At 42.5% G+C, this 22,559-nt stretch overlaps 1 protein-coding gene and 1 long non-coding RNA gene across 4 annotated transcripts in view; one reads left to right on the forward strand and one right to left on the reverse strand.

The window, feature by feature from the left end:
* Nucleotides 1-1,724: 1,724 nt before the first annotated feature.
* Nucleotides 1,725-3,656, reverse strand: LOC131487839 (uncharacterized). 2 transcript variants are annotated; one of them, XR_009249998.1, is made up of 4 exons: nucleotides 3,561-3,656; nucleotides 2,793-2,991; nucleotides 2,284-2,527; nucleotides 1,725-1,838 (listed from the first exon to the last, which is right to left on the reverse strand). It is a non-coding gene; the product is annotated as an uncharacterized LOC131487839 (long non-coding RNA). The 2 variants fall into 2 exon arrangements; XR_009249996.1 differs by lacking the exon at nucleotides 3,561-3,656 and having other exon boundaries at nucleotides 2,793-3,111.
* Nucleotides 3,235-22,559, forward strand: part of FLT3 (fms related receptor tyrosine kinase 3) — a 76,955-nt gene continuing 57,630 nt past the window's right edge. The window contains exon 1 of one of the 2 annotated variants that reach the window (XM_058688970.1): nucleotides 3,235-3,683. In XM_058688970.1, the coding sequence (XP_058544953.1) occupies nucleotides 3,641-3,683 (43 nt within the window). In that variant the 5' untranslated portion in view covers nucleotides 3,235-3,640. The remainder of the gene's footprint in view (nucleotides 3,684-22,559) is intronic. The other variant, XM_058688980.1, reaches the window with a different exon arrangement.

Raw genomic sequence — 22,559 nt, forward strand, 5'->3', positions numbered from 1 at the left:
GCAGACATCTCAGAGTCTAGAGCCTCCTTCAGATTCTGTATCTCCCTCCCTCTGTACCCCTCCCCTGCTTGCTCTCTCTCTCTCTCAAAGATAAATAAACATTAAAAGAATTCTTAAAAAAAATATAGAGAGTATTGCCAGGTCCTTAGAAATCCCCAATCTGCCTTCCCTAATGAAATCTCTAATTAAGTCCTTCTCTTCCTGCCCCATTCTAGAGTAAGCCCTGTCCTGATTTTTGTCATAATTATTCTTTCACTTTCTTTATACCCCTTACGAATATATTCCTAAAGAGAATATTGTTTGGTTTTGCCATGACTTGCTCAAACACCCCCCAACATCGTTTTTGAGACTAATCCAGGTTGTTCCAGATAACTGCAGTTCATTCATTTTCATTGTTGTATATAGTATTTCATTATATGAATACACTAACTTATTCTTTTGTAGTGGATATTTTCAGTGACAACCTACAGGTGAAGTGCTTTAATGTCATTTTTTTTTTTTTTAGAGAGCTAACAAAAGGGTGTCGTTGAAAATATTCCATGATTTTCGAAGAAGGAGAGGGACATATTCGTGTCATTTAAGGGCTAGAAATGTGTTTGTAAGATGAATGACCACTTATTCATAGCTATGTAGCAGCTAAGCATTATGGTGATAAGAATCTACATAAACGATGTCCTTTTTAGGGCAAATGAAAAACATTCCATTCAACCCAGAAATATACTTCTCTCTTCTGATTTCTTTTTTCATCTCATTCCTCCTGGTTGCTTCTTGCCCTTTTAGGAGTTTCTGTGTTTTGTTTTTTAATGTTTGTTTGTTTAGAGCAAACACACACACACACACGTACACAGGGGAGGGGCAGAGAGACAGGAGAGAGAGAATCCTAAGCATGCTCTGAGCTGTCAGCACAGAGCCTGATAAAGGGCTTGATGTCATGAACCACAAGAACCTGAGCCAAAATCAAGATTCTGATGCTTTAGCAACCAAGCCATCCAGGTGCCCCTAGGAGCATCTTTATAATAGGTTTTATATCATGAACTCTGGAACCAGAATTTCATATTCGAGTACGCATAGCTCGATGCATAATCTAAGGCTCTAGATAATGTACGACTACCCTCTTTAGAGTGCTGCTGTGAGGAATAAACTAGGTACCATACTAGACATGACCCTTGGCACCTTTCAAATAATGTTGGGCATTATCTTCATGTCCAAAAGTTTGCCTATGTTTCATACCCCAAAATATTTCAGTCCATAAAATGTGCTGTCTAGAATTAGTGTTTTCCACCAATTTCCAGGGAAAATCAAGTTTGCATAGAAACTATTCCTAATCTCCCTTCTCTTTTTTGTTTTAAGGAGTAAAAGTTGTTGTTATTAAATCTCAACTCGAGTACATTTTTAAAAGTACAATCATATCAGTTTCAGGTGCACAATATAGTGATTCAACAATTCTATGCATTTCTCAGGGCTCATTGGGGAAGAGCGCTTTTGACCCCCTTTATCTATTTCAGCCATCCTTCCTCCTACCTCCCACTCTTTGTGACCACCGGTTTGCTCTCTGTATTTAAGTCTGTTTCTTGTTTGTTTTTGTTTCTTAAATTCCACACACGAGTGAAACCGTACGGTATTTGTCTTTCCCCGTCTGCCTTATGTCACTTATTTGTGATTTGACTAATTTCCTCCCCTCTCAGGACCTCTCGCTGAGATTCCTACCTTGTGCCCAAAGATGCTTCTGAAGGAGCAGCGTACCTTCATGATTTTGTGTTCGTGAACAGTGCTCCATCCAAGCTGATATCCTGCAAACTTGTAATCCTCAGTTTCTTTTAAAGCTTGGAGTAATCAAGCTATAAATAAAAGGTAATGCATTCAGTCTTGGCAATTAGAAGGCTTACGTGCCCCTTTCTCTTCTCATTACCACCCTCCTTCGTTGCTTTTTTCTCTTTATGTCTCCCTTACCTCGTGCCTCTTCCTCTAGGTCTGTGTGAGACCCACGACAGACACTTCACATTTGTTTAAACTCTTAATTGTGATAAAATGTACCTAAGATAATATTTACCACCTGAACTACCTTTAACTGTACAGTTCAGCAGTGTTAAGTACATGGTTGTACAACCAATCTTCAGAACCTTTTTCATCCTGCAGAACTGAAACTCTGTACCCATCAAACAACCAACGTTCTATTCCCCCTCCTTCCCACCCATGGCACTTAACCGCTCTACTCTCTGTCTCTATAAATTTGACTACTCTGGGTAGAGTACTAGTAAATGGAGTCTAGTAAATGTAGACTACCTTCATTTAGGTAGAATCACGCAGTGTTTGTCTTCTCGTAACTGGCTTATTTCACTTAGCACGTCCTCCAGGTTCATCCATGTACAGATATCTCTTCATGAGCCTCTTTCGCTTCTTTTGAGTATATACCCAGAAGTGGGACTGCTGGGTCCTCTGGTAATCCTATTTTTAACGTTTTGAGACACGACCATACTGTTTTCCGTAGTGGCTGCATCACGGTAGACACTTGGGTTTCCGTCACGCCCTATGGGGTAAAAAATACTGTGTTCTAGACTACAGCTGTGGAAAGGATGATCAAGAACGAACACTGGCAATTATCAGGCTTTGCCATTAAAAGCGTGGACTTCCCGGAATGTGGAACCACATTACAAACCATTTGGTCCACTCCCCTCAGTTACAGGGGAGTAAACTGGGACTCTGAGAGGGCAAAAGTGGCTGGGGAAGGACAAAGGGCTAGTTAAGGGGAGATTTCAGAACCGGCATCCAGGGCTTTCCAATCTTCAACTCACGGCAAAGAAAATAATTTTCAACTTGAGATATTGTGCGATGAAGTACAAGAATTACGGAGTGGATCATTCAAGAATAGCCTCTGGGATGCTCTCTCTGCGTGTTCTGCTTTTCTTTCTCTGGCTGGCTTTTAGCCTCCGTGTCAACCTTGACCCCGAGCCCGCTCTTCTGGCTGCCGCTAACGACCGGGTCCTGAGCATCCTTAGAGACAGAGGGGGAGACAAAGAAAACCGGTCCGCAATGAGGATCCCCCGAGCTTGGAAATGCGACCCTCTGCTCCTCCGCGCGCCACCCCCCCCCCCCTGGAGCCGCGCGCGTGGGACGCGGATTTAGCTGCCATCCCGGGGCCTCCAAGACCTCCCCCCCCCCCCCCCCCCCCCCCCCCCCCGCGCACGAGGAGGACGCTTTCTGGTTCGCGGCCATCCCCAGGCTCCGAGATCCGAAAGACAGGGCTCGGGGACTCCCGGGGACAGAGGGCAGCTCTCCCCTGCCCAGAGCGGAGGAGCCCGCACCACTTCCCCGGCGGAACCGCGCCCGATCTCCCCCGCCACAGTCGGGGAGCCCCGGGCGCCGCGGAGCGCGGGCTGCGGACCGCGGCGGGCACGTGGGCTCGGCCGCAGCGCTGCGCCAGGCACCGGCTCCCCGCCTCGGCCCAACCTCTCGGCTCCCGCCTCGGCCCCTGCCGGTGGGGAGAGGGATCCTCCCCCCTTCCACTTTGCACCAGTCCGAGGGAATTTGCGGTCGGTGACGCGCATCCTTAAGCGAGCCACCTGCAGCGCGGGGCGCGCCGCTCTGGGCGGCATCGCAGGGCTGGGCCGGCGCGGCCTGGGGACCCCGGGCTCCGGAGGCCATGCCGGCGTGGGCGCGCCGTGGCGGCCGGCTGCCGCTGCTCGGTAAGGCCCCGCACGCCCGCTCGCAAGCCCCCGCAGCCCCCCGGCGCGGCCCTCGCCCCCCCCCCACCCTCCCCCCCCCCCCCACCCTCCCCCCCCCCCCCACCCCGCACGGCGGCCCCGGGCGCGCGCCTCCCGGTCCCCGCCGCCTCGCTCCTCCCCGCGCTCGCTCTTCCCTCGCTCCCGCGCCCCTCCCCTCTTCGGCGCCCTCCCGGCGGGCCCCCGCGGCCCCCGCCGGTCCACCCCCGCGGCGTCCTCCCTCCCCTCTAACGCCGCCGCCCCGGCGCGGCCCCGCGGCCCCGACGGCGGCCCGGACCCCGCGGGCGGCCTCCCGGCGCGCTGCCCGCGGCCGACCCGGAGCCGGGGCCGCGCCGCCCGCCTGCCCCCCGCGCCCGCGCCGCCGCCCGCTCGGCCCGCGCGCCGGGTGGCCGGGCCGTCCGCCCGAGGCCGCGGCCGCGGGGGTGGCGCCAGGTGGCTCCGGACGGCGCCTGGCCCGACCCCGGACACTCCGGAGTGGCGTCTTTGGCTCCCCGTTTGAGGCTATGATTTGCCGAGTGCGCTCGGGGGAGGCAAGGCGCCCGCCGTTCTCCCCCGGAGCTAGTCATCCCGAGTAACGACCCCCACCCCTGCCGAATTTCGGTGGGATCAGCGAATCGCCGCTTCGGGAATGTTATACAAGCAGGATTTACATATGAGAATATCAGCGGTCCGTGCCTCCTGTACTTGTTTTTTTTTTTTTTTCTTTTTTATCCCGGCATTAAGCCCCAAGGGGGTTTTCAAGGACTCAGCTGACTGTTCCCAAATAATCTGCTGGGTAGCGCGCAGGTGGCAATGCAAGAAAGAGAAAAAAAAAAAAAAATCCCCCTTAGAGCCATCTCATCGATTTGGAAAGATGAGAGGGTCGATTCGAGCTCAGGGTGAAGGAGAGAGACATTTCTGGGAGGCTGAGGAGCCCGGGAGCCTTGGGCCCCTGTCTGGTCCAGCAACCTTGGGACTGGCACCCACCGCTCCCGTCCTGGCGTCCTCCTCTGTCCTGTGAGGGTGCCCTGTGTGTCTCCTCCAGCTCCAGAATTCCAGCATTCTAACTTGAAATCTCAGTGGGACGTAAAGTAATTTTCATTAGAGACGTGCAGGAACTATTTCCAATGGCTTTTGGTAAAAATTAACTCAGAATTATCGAGTAGGAAATGGAACATAAGGGAGAAAAGAGTGGGAACACAGACATGTTGCGTTCCTTAAACATTTATCTTTGCGAATTGGTAAATATGTACATTTCAAATGTATCGTACAATATGTTTTCCAGAGTCAGCTCTCTGTTGCGTATGATGTTAAGGAGTAAGTGAATTTGTCAGTAGCATTCAGAAGCATTCTGGAGGTACAAAGATCAGTACTTGCAACTACATTCAAGCTGCACGGAGTTCCTTTATATTTAGGAACAGTCTCAGAGATTCCTACATCTCTTTCCAGATTCTTCTAAATGAGGTGTAATCTGCATGCAGCGAATATGCACACATCCCAACAGTACAGTTCCATTAGTGTTTATATGTGTATGTACCCACATACCCTTGGATATAGATATGGAGCAATTCTAGCCCCGCCCCCTCTCAGTCAATATCCCCCAGAGGTAGCCACGTTTCTGACTTCTAATACCATCGCTTTGCCTGTTTTTCAACTGCGTGTAAAGCAAATCATCCTGCATACTCCTTTAAGTCCAGCTTCTTTTATTCAATATTGTGATTAGGAGATTCAATCTTGTTCTCAGTAGCAATGGTGGGGGGGGGGGGGGGGAGTGTGTTTTAACTGCTGAGTGCTATTCCTAAATATGAATATACTCTACAATTTATTTACCCATTCTGTTGTTGAAGAACATTTAGGCTGTTTCCAATTTTGTATAATTAGGAGCGACACTGCTGTGAACATTCTTTTACATGTTTTTGGTGGACCTAAACACTCATTTCTCTTAGGATGATGCCCACCAGTGCAACTCCCAGATCCCAGGGAAAGTCACATATTCAATTCTGGTAGACACTGTCAGTTTTCCGAAGTGGCCCTTCTGATTTACACTCCCACTGGCAGCTTTTGGAAGTTCCAGTTCCTCGCATCTTTGCCACTCACTGGTGTTACAGATTTTCTTGAATAAAGGAGCATAAAGTGAGAAACTTCATGGGATGACTTTAAACTATTTAAAAACTTTAAATTCCTTGAATCAGAAGATGCGATCCCCATTTCCCTTAGATTGTAAAGTTCTACCTCATGAATGCTGATGAAGCTTTCTAAGTAGGATTTAAAGATTGGAAACGTGCTTCCCATGGCTTCATGGATACTGGGTACAAGGAGGGGGATTCCAGTAGTTCAAGAAGGACGATGCTGTCTCTTTCATTCGTGTCCGAAAAGTCGTGGTCAGAGCCTTGAATTACACATTTTATTGCCATCCTTTGCCCTTTTTGTTCTTCTTGCTTTATTTGCCTTCTTGTGAACTGTTAGCCTGAGGGGGGATGTTTCAGGAGCGGGCGGAGGCAGATGTGGATGCTGGGCAAAGACAGGTTTGGATTAGATGGGACACCAGACCTGATGGCCTGATGTTCAGGTCCCCTTTGATTCTAAAACTCTGGTTCTAATTGTTGCCGTCATACAAATTTGGATCGGCTGTTCGTTTCTTCTTAGGTACTTCGCGTCTATCCATAGTAAATCATCCTTTTAGGTTGAGTTGTGAACTCTTTTCCTTCCATTAAAGAGTGGCTCTTGGGGCGCCTGGGTGGCGCAGTCGGTTAAGCGTCCGACTTCAGCCAGGTCACGATCTCGCGGTCCGTGAGTTCGAGCCCCGCATCAGGCTCTGGGCCGATGGCTCGGAGCCTGGAGCCTGTTTCCGATTCTGTGTCTCCCTCTCTCTCTGCCCCTCCCCCGTTCATGCTCTGTCTCTCTCTGTCCCAAAAATAAATAAAAAATGTTGAAAAAAAAATTAAAAAAAAAAAAAGAGTGGCTCTACTTTTTATAACCAAAAGGGCCCTTTCATGGATTCTTAGTTATTAGTCAAGGGAGCGTGGATGAGAAAGAAAAACATTTTTTATTTGATAAACTTTTATTGAGCCCTTATTTCCGTGCTGGGCACAAGGGGTATAAGGATGCGAGAGATCAAGGCTGGAGGAACTTATTACATATAAATAGCTAATTCTGTTCTTTTTAAGAAATGCACGGTCCGTGCCTTTCCCCAGGAAAAGCCCTGCAGCACAAAGCTGGCTCTCAGATAAACCTTCCCACACAGTGGTTAATGATCGCTATCTATAGATGAAAAAATAGCATACTTCAATGAAAGAAACTTTAACCAGGTTAGAATGGAAATCACAAGACTTTTGTCCCCCAAAACTACTTAAACGTAGATATACTATATTTAATGGTTGTGGGAAAGAAACTGCTCTCGCATTGAAAATTAAACTAATGGACTGTTCCAGAGTTCAATATGGCCATGTTTTAAGGCTTGAGAAGAAGACATTTTCTAAATGGTTCTTTGAACAAAGTGTATCGACCTCACTTTGCTCCCAGAGAACATCTTTGCTCCCTTGGGAAGCTCACAGGAAGGCTTAATGCCAGCACATTCTCCCCTGTCCTTTTTGTTCCTGTCATCTTGTCATTCTTGAACGAAACTAGGCAAGCAGTGTGACAAGAGCCCCTAACGTTCAGTGTTCAAGATAACAATCTTGCTGACTCTCTTCCACCTGACACTGTCTTCATCTTTGGGTAAAGATTCTGATTTGACAAAAAGCAAATAACTTCAAAAGTATGGTATTGTATCATTTTTCTTGATTTTGAAAGGGATCTTGCAGAGGTTAGGAGTAAATTTGGAGAAGGGGGCATGAGGGGCTGAGAATTGGCTTAGCCTGCTTTGTCATTTGCTTTCCTTGGTCTTGCCACCCTGCTCTAGCCTTCAAATAACAGACTCTTGTGAATCTCACCGTAGGCATTTTGTCTGAGTAGAGTTTTTTGGCTTTCATCAGGTGACAAGGTGATCTTAAGATTTTTCCATGACTTCCAAAACAGCCTTAGCCACTTCTTAGCTAGGTAGCCATAGTCATGTGGCCAAAGGTTTTTCTCTCTTTTGGGGGCTATATGAGCTTTACACTTAGGTGAGTTCATTACATTTGGTTGATACCTCCTATGGCTTAGATGGGACACCGGACCTGGTGGTCTGATGTTCAGGTCCCCTTTGATTCTAATACCATCAGTGGTCCTCAAGTGGTAAAAGCCTTTGTAGAACTCATTGATGGTCGTTAATTTGAATCATGCAATTCCGTTCTATGGGTACCAACACATGTGGAGGAAATTTAAAAATAATATAAAGTACACACACACAGTGTTCTTTTGTGGCTAGAGGAATTGCATAAGATCCTAAAAGAGGAACTATTGTTATTTTTAAGGTTAAACAGTAAAATATTTTTTCACTGCTGTCATTAGAAGTCAAATGGTGGCCAAGAGTCCTCCAAAAAATTATTTACAGTCTATACTAAAACAGGATATTGTCATTATTTATCTAGGCTGTTGTGTTTTGATTATATTCACTGAATTCAGGCTTCACATGCTTTGCTGCTTGAGTTATGATTTTCCTAATGTTAGGGATTCTGTTCTTGGAGGCAACGCAGATATATTAGGACTAACAAGACAGTTAGGAAACGTGTTCTTTACTCAGGCAGGGAATTTCTCCGCACTTGAGTTCCTCATTTGTAAAGAGGAGATAAGCAGTATCTTACTCCTTCATCATTGGATGCATTCCTTGGTAGGCCTGTGCTTTGCAGAAAGAGCGGTATCTGAAGTCTAAAGAAATCATTAGGATTTTCCTCCTTCCCTTCTTAGACACTTTAGAGCACCATCCATATCTCGGACTTGTATTAAGTCCCGCATAGTACCGGTTCCTGCTTTCAAAGAGCTCACAGTCTGACGTCGGGGGCATTGGCGGGAAAAGGTCAGGCATATAGAAGGAGAATTGCAGTTCGATTTTGGAAATATGCACAGAGACGGAGCCTGTAACCCAGACTGAGAAAATAAGGCCAGGCTCCCAAGTGGAGGTCATGCCAGAGCCGTGACTAGAAAGATAAGGAAGAGTTGACTGGGAAAGGGGTGGAGGAGGACATTCCAGCCAAACAGGGCGGCAGAGAAAGGGTACGGCGGTAAGAAACATGCATTGGATGGAAAAGCAGACTTCCGTTCTGGGTGGCTGAGAGACAAAGTATAAGGCCTCCAGGGTAGAGTAACTATCCTTTGAAAAGTTGTGATTCCGAAGGTAGCCTGAAGACTGTTCAGGGGATAGCTTTAAAAAAAAGCTTCTGGGTTGCCAGAGGCTCAGTGTGTAATGTGTAAATAGTGTTCTGATGGGATGAGGGACCCGGACTTTACAGTGTAGACCCAGAGTCTCCGGGCGGAATTCACTGATCCATTGTATTCCTCATCAGGGTGTGTGGGTGGGTGTGTGTGTTTCACTGTTTGTTTTGGAGAGCAGGTGAATTGCATTCATCAGGTTTTCAAAGAGGCCTGTGACTCAAGAAAGAGTAAGTAAGCACCATTGCTCTAAGTTGTTGGGGGGTTTTAAGCAGGAAGGGGGCACGCTCTGGTGCATGTTTTAGAAAGACATTTCTGGCGTCTGTATGGAGGGTGGATATCAGGCCGACAGGCCCACGGCGGGGAGGCACGGCAGGGAGGCCAGCCAGCAAGGTGTGGGCAGCAGCCCAGGGCCAGGGACGACTAGGGTTTGAAGTAGGGCAGTGGTGACAGAGATGCAGAGTTGCCTCCGGGTTTGGGAATTACCAAGAGGTTAAAATGTCAGCGCTTGGCAACTGCCTGGCTGATGGGAAGTGAGGGAGGGGGAGGAGTCAAAGATAGCTTCTGAGTTTCTGCCTTGGACTGAGAGGGAAAGAGAAAGGAGGGAGTAGGTTTAGGAAGGAAAAAGGGGACCCCCCCCCCACCAGGTTCAATTAGTTTGCTACAGCAGCTCACGGAACTTAGAAAAGCATTTTACTTACTAGAGCACCAGTTTGTTATAAGAGGATCTAACTCAGGAGCAGCCAGCTGGGAAGAGAGGCATAGAGCAAGGGGTGTGGGAAGGAGAGATGGGCTTCCACACCCTCTCCAGGAAGCCACGCTCTGGCCACCTCCGGGTGCTCTCCAACCCGGAAGCTCATTGAATCTCCCAGTTCAAGAATATTTGTGGCGTTTTATCGGCGACTTCCCCTCTTCCCAGAGGTCAGCGGGTGGGGCTGAAAGCTCCCACCCTCTCATTACTTGGTCTTTCTGGTGATCAGCCGCATCCTGAGGCCATCTAGGGCCCCCCACCCAAGTTGCATCATTAGCATCAACTTTAGTGTGCTCAATAGAGTCCCATCATGGATAACAAAAGACTCTCCTATCAGAACATTCCAAGGGTTTTAGGTTTGTGCCAGGAATCCGGACTGGTCAAATAGATTTATTACACCACCCCAGTCCTGTCTACCGCCCTCATTTACTAGGTGCAGGGAAATGGGGCCTAGAAAGGTCGAAGGACTTTCTGCAATTCAAGTAGGTGACTCTTAGAACAGGGGCTTGAAACTCAAACTTTAAAGTCTTTGCCAGCTCTCTGTGCTCCCCAGGAGACTCACCTTGGGGAAGCTGACAATGAGGTGCCCCGGCATTCTCTGATTTGTTTTATAATGTCTACATCCATCACACTTTCAGTGGAGATGAAATTTTACCTAAAATTTTATTTTCGATTGGTGCTAAATTTGGTTTTTTCTCCACTTATCCCCACCTCCACTCTAGCCCTGCATTTGCAAATCTTGCCGCTTTGGGAACACTTTTCCAATTCCAAAGTTGTCTTCATTCCTCAGACTGTGTTTAGAACTGGACTCTAGGGGGATACGCATCCGACTCTTGATTTCGACTCAGGTCATGATCTCATGGTTAATGGGTTCAAGCCCCACATCGGGATGGCAGTGTGGAGTCTGTTGGGGATTCTCTCCCTGTCCCTCCCTCTCCATCTCCCCCCCCCCCCCGCCCTCAAAAATAAATAAATAAATAAACATTTTAAAAAAATAAAAGGAACTGGACTCTGGGAAGTGCTACCAGGGTTTTGGAATGGATTCTCATTAAGAACTTTAATCTCCATGGCAGCCGATTCTTCCTTTAAAGCGTTTTTGCAAAGTTGGGTCTATTAAGGTACAATTGTCCTATTGCAAATTTTACCCTTTTTGGTGTTTGGTTCCTGGAACTTAGCCAACACATATCATTATATAACTAGCACCACTATTAAAATATAGAACATTTCCCTTCCACACACACCCCCCCCACCCCACCCCAGAGCTTCTCTTACTCTTCTCTGTAGTTAATCAACCCCAATACCCAACATCCAACCCCTGGCGACCAGTGACTTCTTTTCTGCCCCTATCATTTTTCCTTTTCCAGAAGGTCATGTAAGTGGAATTTTATAATATGGAGACTTTTGAGTCTGTTTCTTTCACGCCTCGTAACTACGTGAGATCTATCCATGTTGTTATGCGTATCAGTAATCAGGAAACAAAAGTAAGTGAAGTACCTTTGAAGATATAGTTGGCCTTATTAAGTGCTCCATGAATCGGGCAGCGCCCCATGTAGCAGGTAGAGGGGAGCTCCAGGAGCTGTGCAAAACAGAAGAGTTTTCTAGACAGACATGAGATAGGGCAGTTAGCAAAAGAAAAGAAAGGGTTGTTTCAGACAAGGTCACTTTCCCTTAGGGACATATACAGGGTGTCTTATTAGGTGGATTGCTTCATCTTTCTTTGGGGCTTGGGGATGGCCCCTGTGACAGATTAACTCATTGGAGCTGACCGGAAAACATTTCTGACTAACTGGTTAAGACTACATTTCTGGGAAAGGTTGAAACTGGAATTAGGTGAGGTATTAAGCCCCGGTTTGGTGACTTGGCCTAGCGTAAATAGCTCTGTTTGGGCCTGTGGTTTTCTTTTTAACAGTACTTTTTTTTTTTTTTTCCTTTCTGTTGCTGAGTAGTATTTCATTATTGGACGTGGCACAGTTTGTTTAGCCATTAATCAGCTGAAGTTCATTTGTTTGCTTCTAGTTTCCGGCAGTTGTCAATAACGCTGCTATAAATACTTGAAGGCAAGTTTTGCTGTGAGCACAGGTTTTAATTTCTCTTGGGTAGACACCCAGAAGTGGCATTGTATTGCTGGAATGTTTGCTCAGTGAACGTTCAACGTTATGAGAAACTGCCAGTTTCTCAACGTCATTGTCATCACTTGGTATGTTTTTTGTGTTTGTTTTTTTAACCCTTCTAATAGGGGTACAGCATATGTCATGGTGGTTTTAATTTACATTTCCCGAGTGACTGATGATGTTGGTCGTCTTTCCGTGTGCTTAACTGTCATCCCGTATTATGTTTGGTGAAGTGTTTCCTAAAATCTTTTGCCTGTTTTTTAGAAATCAGGTTGTTTGTTTTGAAAATATTTTTCCCAGTCTATGGCTTCTCTTTTCATTTTTCTAAGAGAGTATTTTTGGAGAGCAGAAGTTATTCGTTCTGATGAAGTCCACTAGTGGAGAAAATGAGCCCTGGACTAGACACTGCTCTGGTCCCACCTAACCAAGCCTAAAGGAAGACCTGAAAGGAATAAAATGTTTACAATGAACTCAACTGCCTCCCATAAAAATGTTCAAAAATATGTAACCAAATGCAGAAATATCTGACACCAGGTGAAATTCACAATGCCTAGCAACCAGTTACAATAGACAAAGGATAAAAATTCAACCCATAATAAGGAGGAAAATCAGTCATGAAGAAGAGACCCAGAAGTGACATCAACTATAGAATTAGTAGGCAAGAACATTCAAATAGTTGTTATATTATATTCCACATAGTCCTGAAGCTAGAGGAAAGATTAGACAAGCTAAGCAGGGACATAGTAAATACAAAAAAAAAAAAAAAAAAAATCACACCAATTGAACTTCTAGAGATGAAAATTATAATTACACTGGAAGGGTTTGACAGCATACTGACTGCAGAAGAAAGGATTAGTGAACTTGGAGACAGCAATAGAAACAATCCAAAATGAACAGAGAGAGGGGCGCCTGGGTGGCTCAGTCGGTTAAGCGGCCGACTTCGGCTCAGGTCATGATCTCGCGGTCCGTGAGTTCGAGCCCCGCGTCGGGCTCTATGCTGACAGCTCAGAGCCTGGAGCCTATTTCAGATTCTGTGTCTCCCTCTCTCTGACCCTCCCCCGTTCATGCTTTGTCTCTCTCTGTCTCAAAAATAAACAAACGTTAAATTAAAAAAAAAAAATTAAAAAAAAATGAACAGAGAGAAAAGACAAAATAAAATGAATAGAGCATCTGTGAGAACTTTGGTTGGTCATATATACATGTAAGTCTGCTATTAGAATGTATCCTTTTTCTCTGATGCTTTTAAGAGTTCCTCTTTATGATATATTGTCGTAGTTTTCTTCCTGAGTCATGTGTTTGGGTTTTGTTGGGCTTCTTACCTGTGGGTTTACATTTATATCAGGTTTGGAAATGAAATTTTTCCTCCATTATTTTATCAGTTACCTTTTTCTGACCTCCTTTTCCCCATTATTTCCCATGACATGGATATTTGACCTCCAGAAGTGAGTAAATATAAGATTTTTTTTTTTATTGTTTAAACCCCTATGGAAGATAATTGACTATTTAATGCAAAATAATAACAGTAACTTATTGGGTTTATACCTTATATAGAAGTGCAATGTGTGATAGTGATAGCACAAAACCTGGGAGGGATGAAATTGAAATATACTATTGTAAAGTCCTTATAGTAAAAGTTTTTCAAAAGTTTATTTATTTTTGGGAGACAGAGACAGAGCACAAGTAGGGGAGGGGCAGAGAGAGAGAGGGAGGCACAGAATCCGAAGTAGGCTCCAGGCTCTGAGCTGTCAGCACAGAGCCCGACATGGGGCTCAAACTCACGAACCACAAGATCATGACCTGACCTGAAATTGACACTTAACTGACTGAGCCACCCAGGCACCCCTGTAAGCTCTTTATATTATACATAATGTGGTATAACAGCACTTAAAAGACTGCTTTAAGGTAAAGATTCATACTATAAACCTTAAAGCAATTGCTTAAATAACAAAGCAAAGCATTATAGCTAATCACTGAAGAAATAAGATGAAGTAGAATCATAAAATATACTCAATTATTCCCAAAGGCGGTAGAAAAAGAGGAAAGGGGGGGGGAAAAGGACAGATGGAACAGATAGAAAACAAAGAATAATATAAGCCTAAGCCTATTAATAATCTCATTAAATTTCAATGATTTACACATCAAATTAAAAGGCAGAGGTTGTCAGACTTGGTTAAAAACAAAAACAAAAAAGCAAGACCCAACTTATATGGTACATAAATAAAGTCAACCTTGGATATGAAGATGCAAATAGGTTAAAAGTAAAAGGATGGGGGGAGAAAATTCCATGCCAACACTAATCAAAAGTTGGAGAAGCTAAATAACAGACAAAGTATATTTCAGAGCAAAAATATTACAAGAGGCAGAAAGTTATGTCATAATGCTATAAAGCTTAAGTCATCACAAGGACAGAAAAATCATAAACACTCATGCATTTAACAGAGCTTGAAAATACATGGATCAAAATCTTATTGAACTTGCAAGGAGAAATGGACCAATTCAGAGAGTTCAATACCCTGATAATTGATAGGGAAAAAAAAACAAAACAAATCAGTAATTTATAGAAGACTTGATCAACCAGGTTGATCTAATTTACATTTATAGAACATTGCACTCAACAACAGCTGAATGTACATTCTTTTCAAGTGCATACAATACACTTATCAAGCTAGATCATATTCTGGGCCAGCAGACAAGCTTCAGTAAATTTTAAAAGGTTCAAGACATATAAAGTATATCCTGTGACTACAGTGGTATTAAATTAGAAATTAATAACAGAAAGGCACATGGAAAATCCTCAAATATTTGGAAACCAAAGAACACATTTCTAAATAATCCTTGAGTCAATGCAGTAACCAAAAAACAAATGAGAATGTACATTGAACTGAGTGAAAGTGAAATGCAATATATTGGGATTTGAGGGATGTTCCTAAAGCAGTACTTAAGAGGAAATTGGTAGCATTAAATTACTAATTATTAAATGATTAGCATCCTTAAATTGTAATGCTACAAATTCAGACCAATGGGCTTAGATTCAAGCACAAGCTAGAGGAGGAAAATAACAAACCCCATGTAAATAAAAGAAAGGAAACAAATATCAAAGTGAAAAATCAATTAAATAGGGGGGAAAAGGAGAAAATCAATGCAACCAAGAGCAATAAAGGATCAGTAATATTGCTAGACTTCTAGCCAAACTGATCAGGAAAAAAAGAGAGAAGACACAAATTTGCAGTATCAGGAACAAGAGAGGCAACATCACTATAGAATCTATAGATATTAAAAGGATACTATGGAAATATTATTAATGACTTTATGCCTATACATTGACGACTTCCATTTAATGGAAAAAATACCTTGAAAGACACATATTACCAAAGTTCATTCGAGGAAAATTGATAATCTAAATAATGTTATGTCTGTTAAAGAAATTGAATTTGTAGGGGCTCCTGGGTGGCTCAGTAGATTAAGTGTTCTACTTTGACTCAGGTCATGATCCCACGGTTTGTGAGTTCGAGCCCCACGTCGGGCTCTGTGCTGACAGCTCAGAGCCTGGAGCCTGGTTTGGATTCTGTGTCTCCCTCTCTCTCTGCCCCTCCCCTGCTTGCACTCTCTCTCTCAAAAATAAGTAAAAACATAAAATATATATATATTTAAAAAAAAGAAATTGAATTTGTAGTTAAAAATATTCCCACAGTGGAAGCACCTGGATGGCTCAGTTGGTTAAGCATCTGACTCTTGTTCAGCTCAGGTCATGATCTCATCATTCATGGGTTTTACCTCTGCATCAGGCTCTGCACTGACAGCACAGAGCCTGCTTGGGGTTCTGTCTCCCTCTCTATCTGCCCCTCCTCTGCTCACTCTCTATCTCTCTCTCTCAAAAATAAATAATAAATATATTTTTTTAATTCCCATGATGAAAACTACTGGAGTAAATGGCTTTACCGGGGAATCCACCAAATGTTTAAAGAGGAAATAATACCAATTCTATGCAAACTTTTCCAGAAAATTTAAGAGAAGATAATGCTTCTCACCTCATTCTATGAGGCCATTTCTATGATACCCAAACTGAGGATATTAGTAGCAAAAAAAACACAAAAATAAACCTGCAGGCCAATAATTACCATAATATAAATGCAAAAAATTTTAGCAGTACTTTAACAAGTAGAATTCAACAATATATGAACAAGATAATACATCATATCCAACTGGTATTTATTTCAGGAAGGTGGGGTTGGTTAACATTTGCAAATGAATCAATGTAGTTCACCATATACACACAATAAAAAAGAAAAATCACTAAAAAAACAAAACCAAAAACAAACCTATATGATTATCTCAATAGATACCAAAAAATGCATTTGACCAAATTCCACATCCATTCCTAATAAAATTTCCCAGCAAAGTAGGAATAGACATGATCCTCCTCCAATTAAGTAAGAGTATCTATGAAAATCCTTTAGCAAACATCATACTTAATATCAAATGGCTGAATATTTTGTACTAAGATCAGAAATAAGGCAAGGATGTCCATTCTCCCTACTCTTCAACATTGTACTAGAGATTCAGCTAGCGTAATAAGGCAAGAAAAAGAAATCACAAGCATCCAAATTGGAAAAGAAGAAGTAAAACTGTCTTTATTTGCAGACAACATGATCATCTGTGTATAAAATCCTTTGGAACTTACAAAAAAGTAATCACAACTAATAAGCAAGTTATGCAGGTTTGTAGGACACAAGATCAGTGTAGAAATTAAATCGTGTTTCTAGAACTAACAATCAGAAATGGGAGAAAAAATATAAGGTAGCTTAAAAAAGATGAAATAGGGATAAAGAAAGGCAAGATCTGTACACTAAAAACTATACATTGCTAAGAGAAATTAAAGGAGACCTAAATAAAGAGAGATATACCATATATGTGTATTATAAGACTCATATTGTTAAAATGTCAGTCTTGCTCAGTTGATCCAGTGACTCAATACAATTCTGTCAATATCCCTGCAAACCTTTTTTGCAGGTTTTGACAGGCTGGTTCTAAAATTAACATGAAAATGAAAGAGATCTACGATACCCAAAACAACTTTGAAAAGAACAAAGTTGTAAAACTTATCATCTTGATTTCAAGACTTATTATAAAGCAACAATAATTGAGACAACGTGGAATTGGCATCCAGATAGACAGATAGATCAATGGAAAAGTATATGCAGTCAATTTATTTTTGATGAAGGTATACAAGTAATTCAGTGGAGAAATCAATACTCTTTCAGTGAATGGTGCTGAAACAATTGAATATTCACATGTAACTATAATCATATGAAAAGTTTTGACCCATAGTCATACCATATAAAAAGTCTCCTCACAATGGGGTGCCTGGGTGGCTCAATTGGTTGAGCGTCCAACTCCTGGTTTCAGTTCAGGTCATGATCTCTTGGTTTGCAAGTCTGAGCCCCACATAGGGCTCTATACTGACAGTGCAGAGTCTGCCTGGGATTCTCTCTCTCCCTGTCCCTCTGCCTCTTCCCCGCTTTTGCACAGGCACCCTCTCTCAATAAATAAATAAACAAAAAAAAAAAATGTTTTTTAAAGTACTCAAAATGGATCATAGACCTAAATGTAAAACTAAAATGTACATTTAAAACCTGGAGCTCTAAAACTAGGAGAAAACCTTTATAACCTTAGATGGAACAAAGAATTTTTAGATACAAAACCAAAAGCATGATCCATAAAAGGAAGATTGATAAATTGGACATCTTCAAGATTAAGAATTTTCATCTTCAAAAGACAAGCCACAGACTGGCAGAAAATAATTGTCAATTACATAGTTGATAAAGGACTTGTATCCAGAATATATTTTTAAAAAGAACTCTCAAAACCTGAAGATGGCCATGTAGGAGGCTCCTGAACTCACTTTCTCCCATGGACACACAACATCGACAGCTACACATGCAACATTTTCTCTGAAAGAAATCCAGAAACCAGCTAAGTGACTCCAACGCAATGAGGAAATGAGGAAAAAAACCCACATTGAAATGGGTGGAAAAGGCAGAGAAATATGTCAATCTCACCAGAACCCAATCCCTGACATAGCAATCAATATACAAACGAGAGGGAACTCACCGCCCTCAGCTCCTCCCTGAGTAATGAAAGGGTTTGTTTGACCCAACATCTAGCATTCCTATTTTTTAAGACTTCCACCTTGGGACCGGCTCCCAGAACTCCTGGCTCTGAAAAACAGTGGCTCTGGAAAACAATGGGGCTTGCATCCTTGAGACTATACCAAACAAAGAAACAGATTGTAGCAAACAAAGAAGCAGTTCTTTGGGCCTGGGAGGACTCCCTGTGGTTATCCCCCCAGGATGCGGTGCAGAAGCCACAGATAGAAATGTCTCCCAGTCTTTCCCTTAAAGAGACCTGTTTGCAGCCTGAGAGTTAGGCTTCTAATTTAACATATATCTAGGAACTGTGATCCTGCCCAAGACTGGGGAGGCTAGCAAGCATGTCTCTACATTTTCCTTCTGTTAGTATCTCCCTGAAGGGGGAATGTGCACGGGTTTGGAGCCCTGACTTTAAATGCTACTACCTTTGAGTCAGCCTTCCAGTCACTATTCATCTTACTTAGGTCCTCCCCTTTGCGACACTGACAAGGTCTTGGCCCACCCTCACTATTAGGAACCAGTGACTTGGACAATCACAAGGGTTTGGGGGCCAACAAAGACCTAAGCCTGGATTTTCTGAGAAGGTTCCTCTCCTGCATGAGACCATTCTGTGAAGGTTGGGAGAGGTGGCTGTTTTATCCAATGCACGGACACCAACACAGAGAGTCAAGGAAAATGAAAAGGAGTGTGTTCCGAACAAAAGAAGAAGTGAAAACTCCGGAAACAAACCTTAGTGAAACAAAGATAAATGGTTCACCCATAAAGAGTTCAAATTAGCGGTCATAAAAACTCCACGGAAATACAAAAGATCATGAGACTATTATGGACACTTATATGCAAACAAATCAGACAATCTAGAAGAAATGGATAAACTTCTAAAAACATACAACCTACCGAAGACTGAACCGGGAAGATCAACAGAAAATTTGAACAGAATCGCTAGTAAGGAGGTTGAATCGGTAATGAAAAATCTACCAACAAAGAAAATCCAGGACCAGTTGGCTTCATTTGTGAATTCTACCAAACATTCAAGGAAGCATGAATGCCAATCTTTCCAGAAAATTCTTCCAGAAAAAAAGAAGAGAGGGAAACACAAAGTCGTGTTATGAGGCAGCATAACCCTGAAACCAAAACCAGGCAAAGACATTACAAGAAATGAAAACTACAGGTCAATATCCCTGATGAAAATAGATGCACAAATTCTCCACAAAATATTTGCAATCCAAATTCAACAATACCTCCAAAAGGCCATACACGATATCTAGAGGGATTTGTCCCCGGGATGCCAGGGTGTGTCAGCATCTGCAAATCAATCGATGTGATATGCCACATTAACAAAATGGAGAACAAAAACCCTATAATCATCTCAATAGATGCAAAAGAAGCTTTTTAAAAAATTCAACATCCATTCATTGGGGGCTTAGACGGTTAAGCATCCCTGGATTTTTAACTCAGGTCGTGATCTCACAGTTTGTGAGATCAAGCCCAGTGACAGGTTCTGTGCTGACAGCTTGGAGCCTGTTTGGGATTCTCTCTCTCTGCCCCTAACCTGCTTGCACTCTTTCTCTCTCAAAATAAATAAACATTAAAAAAAAGTAATTCCATTTACAGCTGCATCATAAAGAATAAAACACCTACAAATAAATATAACTGAGGAATTAACAACTCTGTACACTGAAAAGTGTAAGACATTGATCAAACACATTAAGACAAATACATGGAAAGAATGTCCATGGTCATGGATTAGAAGAATTAACATTGTCCAAATGTCCATACTATTTAAAGCCACCTACAGAGTCAATGCAATCTCTATCAAAATTCCATGGCATTTTTCACAGAAATAGAAAAACAATCCTAAAATTTGTAATGAACCACAAAAGACCCTAAATAACCAAAGCAATATGGAGAAAGAACAAAGTGAAAAGCATCACACTTTCTGATTTCAAACACTGTTACTGAGTTCTGTAGTATTTAAAACAGTACAGTTTTGGCACAAAAACAGACATGCAGATCAATGAAACAGAATAGAGAGCCCGGAAATAAACTCATGCACATGTGGTTAATTAATTTGTAACAAAGGGGCCAAGTGTATACAGTTGGGGAAAGATGACGTATACAGTTGGGAAAACTGGACAGCCACATGCAAAATAATGAAACTACACCACTATCTTACGCCATACACAAAAATCTCGAAATAGGTTAAAGACTTGAATGTAAGACCTAAAACCATAAATCTCATAGAAGAAAACACAGGGGGTAATCTCCTTGACATCTGTCTTAACAAGATTAGATTTTTTGGATTTGACACCAAAGGCAAAAGTAACAAGAGAAAGAATAAATGAATGGGACTACACAAAACTAAAAAGCTTTGGCACAGCATCAGAAACCATCAAAAATATGAAAAGGCAACCTATGGAATGGAAGAAAGCATTTGCAAATTATATATCTGATAAAGGATTAATACCTAAAATATAAAAATAACTCCTACAACTCAGTAGCAACAAGAAAGAAAGAAAGAAAGAAAGAAAGAAAGAAAGAAAGAAAGAAAGAAAGGGAAAGAGAGAGAAAGGAAAGAAAGAAAGAAAGAAAGTAAGAAAGAAAGAAAGAAAGAAAGAAAGAAAGAAAGAAAGAAAGAAAGAAAGAGAAAAAAAAGAAGAAAAAGAAATCTGGTTGGAAAATGCACAGAAGAAATGAGTAGACCCTTTTCCCAAAGAGGACGGCATCACTAATCATTAGGGAAATGCAGATCAAAACCACAATGTTAGAATTCTAACCACCTGTTAGAATTGCTGTCATTAAAGAGACAAAAGATGACAAGCGTTGGCAAGGATATGAACAAAAGAGAACCCTTGTGCACTATTAGAGGGAATGTGTACAGCTACTTTGGAAGAGTATATAAGTTACCAAAAAAATTAAAAATAGAGCCTTTGATCCACCAATTCTACTTCAGGGTGTGTATCTGAAAGATAATCACTATCTCAGATAGATATCTGCAACCCCCCCCCTCCCCCCAACAGCACTTTTTACAGTAGCCAAGACTTGGAAACAACTTCAGTATCCACTGATGGATGAGCGGTTAAAGAAAATGTGAGATAGATACGTAGGTAGGCAGGTAGGTGGATATACATCTATATGTATACTGTTTTCCATAGTAGCTGTGCCCCTTTACATCCCCTCCAATAGTGTACAAGGGTTCTCTCTCTCTCTTTTCTAATGTTTACTTATTTCTGAGAGAGAGAGAGCATGAGTGGGAGAGGGACAGAGAGGGACACATACACACACAGAATCTGAAGCAGGCTCCAGACTCTGAGCTGTCAGCACAGAGCCCGACGTGGGGCTCAAACCCACGGACCATGAGATCATGACCTGAACCAAAGATGAACGCTTAACTGACTGAGCCACCCACGTGCCCCACAAGGGTTCTTTTTTTGTCCATATCCTCGCCAACACTTGTCATCTCTTGTCTTTTAAATGATGTTTATTCTAACAGGTGTTAGATAACATTTCATTGTAGGTTGTTTTTTTTTAAATTTTTTAAGGTTATTTATTTTGTGAGAGAAAGAGTGCAAGCAGGGAAGGGACAGAGAGAGGGAGAAAGAGAGAGAATCCCAAGCAGGCTCCTCACTGCCAGCTCAAAACCAGATGTGGGGCTCTAACTCATGAAACTGTGAGAAAATGACCAGAGCTGAATCCAAGAGTCAGATGCTTAACCAACTGAGCCACCCAGGTGCCCCATCATTGTGGTTTTGATTTGTATTTCCCTAATGATTAGTGATGTTGCCCTCCTTGGGAAAAGGCACAGTTTCCAACCAGATTTCTTTTTCCTCTCTCTCTCTCTCTCTCTCTCTCTCTTTTGTTGTTGCTATTGAGATCGGTATCTATCTATTTATGAATATTATTCCACTGTAAAAAAAGAAAGAAATTTTTGACAACATGAATGGACCTTGGGGGCATTATGCTAAGTGAAATGAGTCAGAGAGAGTAAGATAAATACTGCATGATCTCACTAATCTGTAGAATCTAAAAAGTCAAACTCACAGAAACAGATCAGATTGGTGGTTGTGAGAGGCATGGGTTGGGGGTGGAAGAAATGGGTGAAGGTGGTCAGAAGGTACAAACCTCCAGTTACAAAATAAATTCTGGGGATGTAATTGTATACCTTAACCTTATACAATGTTACATGTTGACAGTAACATAATAAAACTAGGAGGAAAAAACTATCAAAACAATAATAAAATAAGCAACCCAGTTTTAAAAGGCTTGAATTGGACAAAATATGTGGACAGAAACACTGCCAAAGAACATAAAGTATGTCATATAAGCATCTGAAAGGATACTGAACATCATTAGTAGGAAAATAAATGTTAAAACCACAATGAGATATCATATACCTAGTACAATGGCTAAAATTAAAAATTCTCATCACACCAAGTGTTGGTGAGGATGTGAATTCCACAGCTGGAATCCCCATACAATGACAATAGGGATATAAAATGATACAACCTCTTTGGAGAGCAGTTTGGCACCAGAAAGTTACATAGACACCTCCCTCCCATATGAC

The sequence above is a fragment of the Neofelis nebulosa genome, chromosome 1, assembly GCF_028018385.1.
Source record: "Neofelis nebulosa isolate mNeoNeb1 chromosome 1, mNeoNeb1.pri, whole genome shotgun sequence".
Classification (NCBI taxonomy): domain Eukaryota; kingdom Metazoa; phylum Chordata; class Mammalia; order Carnivora; family Felidae; genus Neofelis; species Neofelis nebulosa.